General features: G+C 38.7%; 1 protein-coding gene across 1 annotated transcript in view; it reads right to left on the minus strand.

Annotated features, from left to right (window-relative positions):
- Positions 1–6,514: 6,514 nt before the first annotated feature.
- LOC121073247 (tyrosine-protein phosphatase non-receptor type 13-like) overlaps positions 6,515–14,138 on the minus strand; it is a 45,843-nt gene continuing 38,219 nt past the window's right edge. Inside the window, exons 28-33 of the mRNA XM_040564019.1 lie at positions 12,589–12,679; positions 11,169–11,503; positions 9,681–9,896; positions 9,331–9,393; positions 8,241–8,477; positions 6,515–7,880 (exon numbers count right to left, since the gene is read on the minus strand). Of these exons, the coding sequence (XP_040419953.1) occupies positions 8,406–8,477; positions 9,331–9,393; positions 9,681–9,896; positions 11,169–11,503; positions 12,589–12,679 (777 nt within the window). The 3' untranslated portion in view covers positions 6,515–7,880; positions 8,241–8,405. The remainder of the gene's footprint in view (positions 7,881–8,240; positions 8,478–9,330; positions 9,394–9,680; positions 9,897–11,168; positions 11,504–12,588; positions 12,680–14,138) is intronic.

Below are 14,138 nucleotides of genomic sequence, written 5' to 3' on the forward strand. Positions count from 1 at the left end.
GCTATGGCCCTATTGTTTATGACAGCGCTAGGTGACCTAATTCACTCCAGTGGGCCCATCACGCACATCCTCACAGGGTGATTTTCCCTTCTGACAGATCATTGTCAGCATCCTTTCTCCTAGTATTCTGCTAGCCCTAGCTTTGTGTTCACAGGAACACACACCTACACACAGATGGGGCCTTTTCTGAGAGCTAGTTTAGGTAACGGGTGTTAGGCATGGGCATAGTGAGCACACAGCATGAGCTTAAAGCTACTTGGACAGGCCTTAAGCTTTTAATGTAACAATATAGTATCTTTAGAGTTTAGCATTGGGTAAGCCCATTATTTTAGTTTTTCTGACCAACACTGGAGGAAATGGGAGTTTTGCTGATATTGAGGTGTTCATGGTACTATTAAGAAACAGTGATAATCTGTTAAGTCCACTTAAGGACCTCAGACAGAAGCTATGGAGAGCAGAAGCCTTGCTAAAAGTTTCTCTTTCCTGCCCAAGGCTGTAATCACTGCAGCTAGGCAACAGGCCTTTCATCAGTGCAATCTGGACCACCTGGAGATTGCACAGCTGCACTTTGGATCCCTCAAGGACTTTACAACAAACTAGAAGCCAAGGTGCACTATCAGAAATGGTAATGGGACAGTGGTGGTGGCAGGTGTGTGAACATGTTGCCCTGTTAACCAAACAACTAAGAAAGAACTGTTGACAAAAGGGAAGGGTGGAAAGTTTTGTTCAATGGATATTTTTAACACGCTTACTTGGTGGTGGTGGTGCTCCAGGCTTATTCTGTGTCCTTCTCAGTACTCCAGGGAGGTAATTTAGTTTCAGCAGATGCTTTGATAGAGCTCAAACCGGTATTATGTAAGTCCCCAGGAGGAGTCCTCAGAAAATTTAACCTGGCCTTTTGAGATACTGACAAAATCTGGCAGAAGAACATAACACAGCAGCCACCCACACTTTTAGCCAGGGATCTAAGTGAATATTGATGAGATGAGGAGTAGGTGGCAAAGTGTCCATGAGATGAAAATCTCAGCAGGAGCTGGCATGGACTGCTCTGGAGAGAGCTGCTGTTGCCTAGAGCAATGTTGCTGTGAAGGCGTTGAGCATTTGTATTGAGCTGAGAGGTGTGGTCATCCCACTGCTGCTGGCAACCCAGACTTTGCCTGGATTTTGATTATAGGAACAGTTTTAGTTCTAAAATTTAGATCTAAAATTGCTGTCAAGTGAAATGAATGATGCTCAGTCTGTGGTAAGTGGCTCAAGTTAGGTGATACTAACGGAATTTCTAGCTGCGAAATAACCACTTTGTTCCCACTTGCTGTTCAAATGATACATTGGCAGAATCCTACCCTTTCCAGGGGACAGGTACATGCAACAGAAATATTTCATAGTCATGTCAAATACTTATTTTCTTTAATAAAGTATCACAAATTTCCTAATAACAGACAGATGTTTGCTACATAAACCCTAACTCACATAGAGTAATGAAGGGGAATGTGCAGTAACTGAGGAGTGCAAGCATGAAGAATATTTTGTGCTTTGTATCAGCTTTTCCCTGAATACTTCCTTGACATTTTGCAAGCATTACCCATGATTCATGTACGTCCTCTAAGATGGCAAAACATTAGACAATGAAAATGAGGCATGATACTGTTAAGGAACTTGTCTTACCATGAATTATAAACATGGTAAAGAGAGGAACCCAGAAGGTCTGGAGGAATATGTGTAGTGCTATTCCGAGTTAACAAAAAAGCTTTTTATTTTATCTTCTGAAAGTCAAAATTCCTCAGGAGTAACTCAATTATTTCAGCTTAGGATACCAGCAAAAGTCAGAAAGCATTGCCGATGTTTCTGGTGAGTACACAAATACAAGTTTTGCCTGGTTTCAGTGGAGAAAGTGAGCGAGCTGGGGGCAGTAATGTCTAGTGACAGACCAAGGTTCAGTTCTTGCCTCTGAAGCAATGGCAACCTCCTGATCATGGTGACAGTGTTATCTGTAGATGGTTCCTTTGATGACCTGGCACTAAACTTACAGTAAAACCTGGAGCCAGCTGAGTGAAGTTTGGGATTTCATTGCAAATAATCAATTTTGGATCTGCTGTTTCACCCAACATTTCCAAGAGTGTGTAGTCTAAGTTTCTGCCTGCTATAGGTATGCTTTTGTGTGTAATGCTAGTGAATTAGTGAACAGCACCATTATGTATACAATAACAGCAATTTCCCAGCACTCATGGTGGGGATTTGCTTTGTGGCTACTAGTGTTGCTATAGCTACATTTCCCTAATGTTCATTATTTTCCATAGTGTCTTTGTCACGCATCCAAGGATGCTGGCATTAAGCAAGCTCACAGCACGTCATTTCTGCCTTGGGAACTATTGCTAGGTGCACTGAATTGACCAAGGGGTATTGCAGCTGGTGCTTTGCCTGGGCTAAATCTACTTCAACCATGAAGGAAGTGGTGAGGGCAATAGTTAAGAGCTTTTTTGCAGCAGTGTGATGGGAAAGGAAAGCTTACAGTCACAAGGGCCCCTTTCCAAGGGGGCTGAACAGGAAGGAGGAGAAGGAATTGTCATCTCTCAAGAGAACAAATGCAGGGAGGGGAGGGAGCGTAGGCAACTTTGGTTAATTGCTAGGTTGTGTAATGAGCTGGGGTGCTGGACAGCTGCTGTATAGTTCCCATTGTGACAGCCGCCTGGTTGGGGGTGTGCTGCTCTAGGGCATTTTAGCTGGGTTTTGTTTTTTGTTTTTAAATGGTTTAATGAGCAAGCTAAATAGCTGCAAAATTCAGAGTAGGGTCTCAAAAAGCTCACTGTCCCCCAGGCATGCATATGTATCTGGTGCTGTGCAGAAGGGGCAATGAATTCTGAACAGCCATCTACTTCCTGCTGGAGGGAGCTACCTACAGAGCTCTGCTACAAAGAAAAGACACCAAAGAGTCAAGATGAGCTGGAAAGTAGAGCCAGTCACTGACAACTGAAAACTGATATCTAAGAGGTACTCCAGTCTCTGCATCTCCTCTTAAACTCCAATCTTAGCTTCTGAGGCCTTGATTAGTGCATAAGAGATGTTAAAACAGTAACCCTCTCTTTCTGATAGGCACCAAAACATGGCACTCGTGATTTCAGTAGACATGCAGTGGTTGTATGGAATCTCATCCTCTCTGAGTCATAGTCCTCTCTGAGTATTGGCCTATTAAGGCCACTGAGATGATTAAGAAATTGGAATATCTGTCATAAAAGGAGAAGCTGAGAGACCTGTGGTTGACGTTAGCCTGGAGAAGAGAAGGCTCAGGGGGGCTTTATCAATATGTACCAAGTTCTTGGTATGGGTGGGAGTAAAAAGATGAAACCAGACTCTTGGTGGTGGTACCCAGTGACAGGACAAGATGCAAGGGCGCTACTTAAAATACAAGCAATTCCACTTAAACATAAGGAAAAACCTTTTTGCTCTAAGGGTTGTCAAAAACCAGAACAGGTTGCCAAGACAGGTCATGGGGTCTCCATCCTTGGAGATACTCAAAACCCAATTGGATTACTTTCCTGAGCTCTAGATAACACTGCTTTGAGCTGGGAAGTTTAGACTGGATGCTCTCTCTCTCTAGAGATCCTTCTACCTCAACTATTCTGTGGTTTTGTGGTTCTGTGATTCTCTGGTATTCGTTCTATGCTTCTGGGTCCAAAGAAGCCTGAATAAAGTATGAGGTTCTATTATTACTGGTGTGCATTAAGTAAGTGACCAAAGTAAGGCCAATGATACCTATATGGCACTACAGAACACTGATCAGATTTCACAATCTTATTTCTAAACCTACAGAGTTACATCAGTACAAAATTATGTGCAAATCATACTTTACTGTTATACATTCCTTTGAAAGTGCTGTCCCTTTCCATCACACGTGCTACTGTACATTTAAAGATTGGTCTAATGGTGGACTCTCAGCTGTAGTCTGCTTAAGCCACAAGAGCCAGGTCTCTTTTCAGTATAGAGATCTGAGCTGGCATCTATTCTTTGTAGTATTACAATAATAGTCAATCATCTTTGCAAGCAATCTTGATGCTGATGCAGGCAATCTTTATGTTGATCCCAGCTTTGTGATCTAACAACTGTCAGAAACACCACTCAGAAGTAACTCAGTGTTTTTTAGCAGGAGGTGCTGTTCGATTATAATTCCAGTAAGAAAGGCACTCAGACCCTGAAAAGGATCATTTAAAATGCTATATGCCAGACCCAACATTATAACAGGAGAGAGAATAGTCAGGATAATCTTACATCTGTTCAGATGGTGGGAACCCCAAGTTCTGCAGCATTGAACAGGCACCTATGTGCTGATCAGGGCACAGCATGCTGTGCAGACCTGGTCTATGGAAGGGTTACCCCATTTTGGTCATTTGAACTATCACAGGATTTTCTTACAGGAAAACAACTCCATTTGTACTGCCAAAAAGAAAGGACATTCACAAGAGAACTTCTTGCTGCACTGTTAGATAAAGGCAAGGACACGCAGGTGGCATAATTACTGATAGCAAATGGGGGCTGCCTCCAGGCTCTCTGTTACAATTAGCTGGCTAAGTTTATCATACAGCCAAGGAATATTCACGGCACAACACAGACCTGAGATTAAGCTGTACATGCAGCACAGCACAGGTTAACTGGTACATAGATCACATTCCTCAGTGCACAATGGCCAGGATCATTGCACTGAGATACATGATATTACCTCCAGTCCTCATTCTGCGGATCAGTTTGCAATATACTTAACAAAAGAAACAAGTTTACAGGGGTTATCTCATACTAGGTAAACCCGAACCCAATTAGATTCAGCTGCTGAGAACATTTCATAAAAACAGTTCTTATAGAACCCCAGTAGTATTTCCCGTTACTCATAATTTTCAGTAAATGAAGAAAGTGCTTCATTCCGAAAGCACCCCTGCTTTAAGGTGAAGAGCAGGTTTATTCATAATTTAGGCTTTGGTCTAGATTTGCACAGATCCTGTCAGAATTGTAGACACGTATCTGCACTTCCCTGAGGCTGAGTATTTCGTTATCATTATTTTAGGACCTGTAGGACCAGCAGCAGAATATATACTATGTAATGTAGTAGTAGCTCCATTCCAACGGCACAAGCGACGGATTGCAGTTAATGTTGTCACAATAGTGGTGTGCCCATAGATGGCAGTATTTCCTAGTTCTTATTTTGCAGTACTAGTGATATTTGCGTTTTCTGTATCTTTTGCCATCACAGATGTTGTTCAGTAAGGACATAAACTCCAACCCCAAAGACAGTTAGAGAAAAGTTGTTAGGATGTATGCAAGTTCCAGTCAGATCAATTTCTATGCTAAATAATATCAAATCAGAAATGGGCCAGAGCAGTATTGTTTCTGATCGTTAAGGAATGGTTTCTTTTGTTATATATGAATGTGTATCATTGAGTCTTGATCTCAGAAGAAATCCTCTACTATGAGGGTGGTGAGGCACTGGCACGGGCTGCCCAGAGAAGCTGTGGATGCCCCATCCCTGAAGGTGTTCAAGGCCAGGTTGGACAAGGCTTTGGGTCTTTAAGGTCCCTTCCACCCCAAACAATTCTGTGATTCTGTGATAAATGTTACTGAGCGTAGATAAAGAATTTCTCTAGTTATGAACATCTCTAGATATGATACCTGTCTGAAAAAAGAAAAAAAAAAAAAAAAAGCAAGTTCTCCCAAATGTCTCTAAACATAGTCTATATATAGGAAGAATTTGTGAATGTCGTTTCAGTCCTTCTCTCCTCAAAATTCATCTGCTGTCTAGACTGTCAGTTGAGCTCATGAGTGGTACTAGTACTGAGGTGACTGGCCTTTAGCTTCAGATGTGCAGTACTAATCACCCCTTGCAAGCCTGCAGTTGCCTTAAAATGTTTTCAGGCTCTGGCTTGAGAGACACTCTCTGTGGAATCACACCAGGACTGTGACAGATGGAGGGCCTGTCACACAGCATGTGGTGAATTGCATCTATCTAGCTCTGCTCAAAGTTGGTCTGAGAGGCTCTGAGATTTTCTATGGATGAAAGTTTCTTTGTTATATAACAGATTACAAAGGAAAGGGCAGTTCTGCTTTGAGTCACTCTGTTAGCAGCATTAGCGGACTAGATCTGTGTAAAGTTGTATGCCTCATCTGAAATTAAGTTCAGACCGAGTGAGGATGTCATTAGAGGAGTCATTACCATGGTATCAGTTTAAAGGCACTGAATTATTATGTTCCTACAGGATAAGAACAAGGAATGTGGCAGAATATCTCAGAAGTTGGTAGTACCCACTTTAGGGTTATGTACAAAAGGTACCATCATGACAAAATCTGCCTTTACAGGAAGTTTAAGAACAAGCCCTCATTACTAAAGGATTATTATTCCCATAACTACTGTTTAGCAGTTAGTATCGAAATGTCTTTTTCATAAAAAGAAATTGAAATGCAATTTAGTGTTTTCAGAAATCTTTTTAATATCCCTGTAAAACAGGAAACACTTCTGCCAAACAGCTGCAAAGATGATGCACAAATGTGGAGTAACAAATAGTGCCATAAAGATTGTCTGCTAAATCCAGAATTCTGTACTACAGAAAAGACAACTTTGCAAGAATTACAGAAACATTTTTACTGAGAAGCTTTTTAAAGTTGCTGTGGTACAAAAAGTGAATTGTGCATTTGTGTGCAGTGTCATCTTGCACAGAAGTACATGTACAGTAATCAAAACCAAAATGAAAGGCCAAATAGCAAATGGAGGTAATAACATTATGAATAAAAATTTGGCTGAAGATGCTGGACAAAATTGTGCAAATAATCCTCTATATGTAATATAAATATAGTGTATTCAGAACGTGTGGAGAGTAATGCTTCTTAGAAGGCTCAAATTCAGTTAATTTAAGACAAAACATTAAATTCTGCTTATATGTATACGGATATAGGTCCAGGTTTATTCCACTGATTTAAAGTTACTCTGGATCTCTATCAGTATGTTTGAAATTTGCGTCTGGCTTACATCGTAAATCCCATTTATATCTTTTCCTCACTTCCAACGGACTGTATGAGGGCAGAAAGCAAAACATGGCTCTGGGCCTTTATTACAATTGTGTTACAATGGCTTTTTCCAAAAGCCATACTTTTAATTTGTTTAATTCCTCATTCTTTCTGAACATAAATCTCTCATCCATAATGAAAATAAACAGCTATTTTATTGTCTTGTTTCTACTGCAATTTTATAATCAAATGCTTCTTAATACCTCCTGAAATCAAGGAAGTTTTAAAATATGTACAACTCAGTTAAATAAGTGCAGTTATAATTTCTTGTGTTTTAAAATTACTCTCCCAATGCACATCTAAAAATTCTGCTTCCATATACACCACCTTCTAGATAAAGGAATTAGAAGTACTCACACAGAAAACAGCTACAATCTTACAAACATGGACAGTAGATTTCTGCTCAAATTCAAACTCACACTAACAAAAACACTTTTTACAAGAGTGATAATCTGTACAGAGAGTTATTTACTCTAATTTAAAGAAGCCAATGGAACTTCCCATAGATTTGATCAGTTCCTAGGTGAGAATTACAAGATAGTCAATCAATGGAAAGGTTCAATGGAAGACGAAATGTATGTGTGCCACAAGACACACACAGTCATTTCATTTGGTTTTGTATTGCATTCCTTTTTACATGGATTTGGAATAGAAGAATACTGACCTTACCTACAGCTGCTCATATTGCTGGAAAATATTATTATCCCGTCCAGTTATTAGAACTCTCTTGTTGCTTTGAAGACAAATAGCTAAGGGTTAAAGGCATCCTATTTTTCTGTCAGTTTCTTGATTTAAGATGTCCAGTGATGGTGGTATAAATTCATGTGCTGGAGTGATGACTGGAAATGGTTCCACATTGTTCAAGCAACCACAGGTAACCGAATTGAGTCCTTCCACACAAAAACATGATTACAAAAAATACTGATTTGCTGTCCAGAAGCCAAGAGTACACAACTGTATGTAAGGGACAACTAATCTTCCAGCAACACCAGCAGAGTCTTAGATCTCTTTAGTTGGCCTCTGAATAGTAAAGCTACTTACAAAGGCTGCTACCCCCTTGTCGCAGTACAAAAATATTTTCCTAATAATTAATATATTATTCAATAGAACACACACAGTGTCCATGACAATTTAACAGCAGTGTTGCACTTGTGGCTTGCTGTTTCTCCAAACTGTACACCGAGATTTAAATGATTTACCAAGGGGATGTTAAGCAAGGTTTTTAAATTTCTTAGAAATCAGAGCAATCTGACAGAGCATGTTGTATAACACTTGTCTGTGCTGGCTTGACGTTCCTTTAAAGCAATTGCTGAGTGGCCCCTGGAGTCCAAGGGGGATAACAACAGGGAAGAGACATGTTGCAGTCAATAGGAATCCATTGCTTGAAGTTTCTGAAGGACTTCCAGAACAAATTCATAACAGAATAGATACTGATCCTGCATACAGAGACACCAGTGTGAAACATCCAATTAAATATAACAAAAATTCTGGACTAAAAAAGATGGACTGGCTGTCATGCTGTTTTTAACACCAGCATCTTTGTAACAGGGATACAGAAATTCAGGCATTTAAGAGCATCCTCAATCTTTTTGTTCCATTACTCGTAAAAGTTCAGGAGTTCTTTTTGATTCAGTGCAGTACTTGTAGGCATGTGCTTAAATCTCACTGAGGTCAATGGCTGTTATCTACTTGCTTAATTTTAATCATGTGCTCAGTCATTTTCCTGAAGCATGTGCTTTAATACTTGCCTACAAGAAGAATTTATCCTAGTCTTGTCTTACTTTTCTTCCCACTTTCTGTTTGCTCTAAGTTGTGTTAACCTTATTTTGTCCTTTCCTGTGTGAACACACTTCGGGGGTAGGTTTAGCTCAGCACTAGAAGGACAATGAGAGGTCAGCGATTGCAAGAATTCAACTGAAGGCTGCAGTTTTGCAGGGTAGAGTCTCACCCATTTCACTGGTGAGCTCCACTTTTCTTTTTGCCCAAAGAAGAAATGTATCTGTACTATATTGGTGCTCTGAAGTGAATTTCAAGTGCCTGCAAGCTACATGTAGAGGTTATTTTCCTTTTTTTTTATTTTTTTTTTTATTTTTTCTTAATTTCAGTTAGCCAGTAAGGGACAGATCTTCTATATTTAAATATACACACCATTTGTATGCAAAGCTGTCATTTTCCTCATGAGAGGGCTAAAATTCAGCTTTGACCTAGAGATTTATCAAAGCATGAGAATATGTACCACAAATGGAAGTTTTTTGAGATCACAGCCTAGTTAGAATATTGAGAACTTACCTTAGTTTGGATCATGCCAAAACGCTGCTCTCTCAAATCTCTCACTATGTGCTTAATGTTGAACTATCAGAAGAGAAAACAATTTTTATTTTATTGATGTTCAAGTTATGAAAAAAGACTTGAACATGTTCTGTTGGGAAAGCTGGGGCTCAGTTCTTCTACAAGTAGTATATTTTTAGTTATCATCTCTGTTTTGTGAAATAACAAAAGCAGCATTTATTCCATTTTGTTAGGATTAATTTCTACCAGGAGTAACATACGTAGTAAGATACCTACATATGTTGTTGACATCTATATCAGTAATATTTATATTTACTGTAATATTGAACAACGATCTGTTTGATACTTACACATAGATCTTTTTCTATATAGCTCAGCAGAATTTCAACACACAGCAAAACTCCACTTCTTCCAATCCCAGTACTACAGTGAGCAACAATAGGTCCTGTCCTGTGAGCTTTTCTCATGTAGCAAATAAATTTTACAAGCTGCTCAGCCAGTTTGGGAGTACTATGGTCTGGCCAAGTGGTAAACTGCAAATGCCTTATAATTCGCTTTTCTTCTGTCTGGAAGAGAAAGCCAGAAATCCTTATTGACTGGAAGCTTAGTAATATAGCTATATAAATTCAATAAAAATGCAAATAAATACAATTAAAGTAAATAAATACAAATAACAATTTTGTTCCCTGTTGTTTATTATGTTAAAAAAGTTAAATGAAAAAAAAAATATAGTATTGTATTATACTGGTAAAGACTTCCATTGTAAAGACCTGAGTCCAGCCAGTAACTCTTCAGCAAATATGATTTTTTAGGTAACTGAAGATCTTCAGTATAAAAGAATCCAGGAACTGTAAGGACTGAAGCTTTCCAAAGTCCCAGTTCGCGTGGCAGTGGATTCCTATTGACTATGTTAAACTGAATACAAAAGGCCTACCTAGATTTTTGCCATTAGAAGAATTCGAATGCGTGCCTGGATTTCTGCTGAAGTAAACCTATGATTCTGTATTAATTTGATACTGGTCCAGGACAAATGTTGCAAAAATAACATGTTCATTGAAACAAGATAGCAACCCAATCACATATAACAGCCAATCTTCCTATCATCTTTTGGATAGACCCATATCAAATTACTATGTTTTATACTCAGTGACATAAGGTGAATTGTGTTTCCTTAATATAAATAGCTGTCTTGTTAGGAAAACAGATACTAAGTTAGTCTGCCACAAGTAAGACTGTATAAATGATTCCATTAATCAGTCTGTCCCACAGAAATTTCTGCAATGTTTTGTTTCATATGGAGGTGAGACTGATGGACTTGTCCCAGTTTCCACGTCCTTACAATTGGGTTCTGTATTTTTTAGTTCTTCAAAACTAAGTTGTTCGTTTTTTAGTTTCATGTGTGTTCATGTCTTTTCACAAATGAAAAAAGTTATCATTCCTTTTAAATATTAGGATGAAAGCCACCTTCTATAAATCATTCCTTCCATCCACTGTTACAGAATATGAACCCACTCAGGCAGCCCTTACTGATCTGATTTGATAAGAACAGTAAGCAATACTGCAAAATACTGAACACAGCAACTCTGTAGTTATTAAAGGACTAACTCTTGGACTTTCTCACCCAAGTGTTTTTAATATTGGATCCATTGCTTGTGCAATAAGCAAAGCAGCAGTATTTCATTTACCTTAATTTCCTTCCTGTTACTCAGACTTTTACATTCCTAAAACTGTACTGAGCAGATGTTACAGAAGAAACAAACAATAATACCACTATTTAATCATGTGAGATAACTAATCAATTTCTTTGTATATGAAAGTATTAACTAGACTCAACTTACCTGCTTGTTGATCATTTCTATTATTCTAACTACGAAGTATTCCAGAATCTGGTAACTGTCTAGCCTGAGATGGAAGTTAGCCAAGTCTATGGAGTCATGTGGAGGTTCAGGCCAGTATCGATGGCATTTCACTTTTCCTAGCTCTGCTTCTTTCATCATCATGGCAATCACATCTGACTCACTCTCCCAAACCATCTGCCAGAAATCCGCCATGGTGGAAGGCAAAGGCCCTTGGGTTATAATATAGAAATGTTCCTCTTCTCCAACTTTCATTCTAATATAACTTGCATTAATGTAGCCATTGTTTTCTCCCAGAGGAACTCGTGTCTTATCATCTGGACAGAAACAGAAAGTTGCTATTTCAGCTGTAGATCTGAAATGGAGCTGTACCATACCTAGCATCTAGGAGATGGGGAACCTCAGCCCCTAGCGGTGAAGTATGCCTCTGGTTTTCAGAACACATTTGGCTAGCAGGACTAATATTAATCATTCTTAATAGTAATTCCTGGAGATAAATTGTATGGTTAACTGCAGCTTTATTTCTCTTAAGGTACTTGCATAACAGTCTGACAGTCCTTCTAATTACCTTAGAATTATTGGCAGTAATTCAAAATAGCGTATTCAACACTGCTATGAGTGTATGGCATGGGAACATTGTTGCTGGTTATAAAACAAGAAAATTTTAAGAATCTGTACTTGAATATAGAGAAGTAACTGTGACAAATTTTGCATATGTTGTTCTGGTCCTGCAGTTTACAATGACATCAAGGGTTCAGAAAGTGTTCTTCTGTCATGATACCTCTCAGGGAACCAATTGGCAGTAAATTGGAAATTGGGTTTTGAAAATCCTTGTTAACAACACTCATTCAGCTCTTGGATTCAAATCTTCCTTCTAAAATTACTTCACATCAGTGATGAAACTTGTTTCTGACTTAGATCAGAGCTGAGCAGCTGAAAGATCTGTTTGGTTATTCAGCTTTCAAATATTTCCGAAAGAATCTTGTATCTTTTCAAGAACTACATAACTCCATGATTTCCATTGTACTTTTCAGCATTCTGCTGTGTCAAAAGCTGTAGATTTAAAGAACTGCTACTATAGTTCAAGCTACACTTGCCAACACAACTGTAGCAGATCACTATCTCTGAGAAAGAGAAAAGGAAGCACTAAGACAGCTGCCCCCCTGCCAGACCAAGTCCTGCCTTGTGGATGATGATACTTCAGAAAATTACTTCCTGTGCAATGCAGACATCCTTACGTCAACTCTTCGTTTCTCAGAAAAATCTTAACACACTTCATTATTAGTGGAGCTCTCTGTAGCAAAGGTTGTGGTGGGATTTACCTCCTACATCCCAGTGTTATAGCTGTTTTCTGGTTTCCAGTGTTGTTCACCGAACGTATGTGCTTAGTGTGCATACTTACATGGAAGAATATCCTGATATCTGTTTTTATCCCTGTTTTCTTGTGCTTTGCCAATTCTGCAGTCATCTGTTGGTTTCACATGTTCTAAAGCCTAGATTAAAGATAAATAGTCAATCCATGTTCATATCCTTTATGAAGAACTACAAAGTCAGCGTGAGTAAACTTTACTGTTGTATGTGACCCAAGACTGGTAAGCAGACTTCTTAAAGAAGAGAATCAGCATACCGTTCCCTAAACTGCTATGCGAGGAATTCAAATTGCCTAGGGTTTTCTTCAGTCTGCACAAAGTTTCTGGAGATTTCCAACCCATGTCTTCAGCCCCCGTAATTACACATCCCCATTGTATAGTGCTGTAAAACAAATGTTTGGAATAGTGCCTTGGCCAAACATCAGCATTCATAATCGATAACATGCAGACTGAAGAACCAACTATAGCACTGTTAACAGATAATGAATGTCAATGAGTACTTTTCAATCACAGAAGAAGCAGTGGATACAGGGAACAACATCAATGATGTTAAGTGCAAATCATATGGTCCTAAGTACTTCATAGCAAATTTAGGGGAACACAATGCAGTGTAGCCAGGAAGCAAGAAGGCGCAAGTTAATTTCATTTACAGTTTTGAGTTACCTTCACTCTTTTTTTTTTGTTTACCTTTTCGCTATGCATTGCACAATGCTCAGCCCTCACATTATGCCACTATACAGTGTATATGGACTGAAATACATTTGACAGTTAAGATCTTCATCGGTTACTACAGCTTTTACTCAGAAAAAATATCCATTGACTTTGGTAACCTGTGCTTTTCGTGTTAGATCTTTATGTTTTATGAGCAGATGCATGACTCAGCTCATAGCATACTATGCCTACATCTGGAATGGAATGAAGGGAAATTAGTACACGTTCTCGAGCTCTTGGCAAAAGTCAACAAATCCTATACATGTGAACCTGTGCTATTTTTTACCCAGAAAGTCAGCCATAAGCCGAGTGAGAGAAATTGATAATACTCTAAATACTATGGAAAAATAGTTGTAATCTATTTCACTGGTAATGAGTGCATCCTTTAATGAAAATTTTGGCATTGTGTTGAAGAATTATGAAACAATCTTTCTTTGGGAATTTGCTGATAACCCCCAATACTGAGTACTCTATATATATACACCAAAACAAGAGATTTTATATGCTTTCATAATTTTACATTTTTCATAATTTATTTGCCATCAGATGTAGTTGTGTATTTTCATTATTATGTATGTTACTTTCTAATTTAATTGCACAAAGTCCCTGACCTCAATAGCATCTTGTGGCAATGAATTCCATGGATCACTGGAGCACTGCGTAAAACATTTTCCTTTCATTGACTAAGTGTTTGGATTTCTTGCTTTAATGCAGCCCGTAGAATAGTTCTTGGGCAGATGTTCAGGAGAGCTGAAGGGGCAGTAAGAAGTTAGTCAATATTAAGGTGATTCTTATTGTACTTTTATGTATTTATTTTCCATTCCATGTGGGCAGGATCTTTGGACAGGAAACAGTGTAAGCCTGACCATGT

Source organism: Cygnus olor, chromosome 7 (genome assembly GCF_009769625.2).
Source record: "Cygnus olor isolate bCygOlo1 chromosome 7, bCygOlo1.pri.v2, whole genome shotgun sequence".
Taxonomy (NCBI): Eukaryota; Metazoa; Chordata; class Aves; order Anseriformes; family Anatidae; genus Cygnus; species Cygnus olor.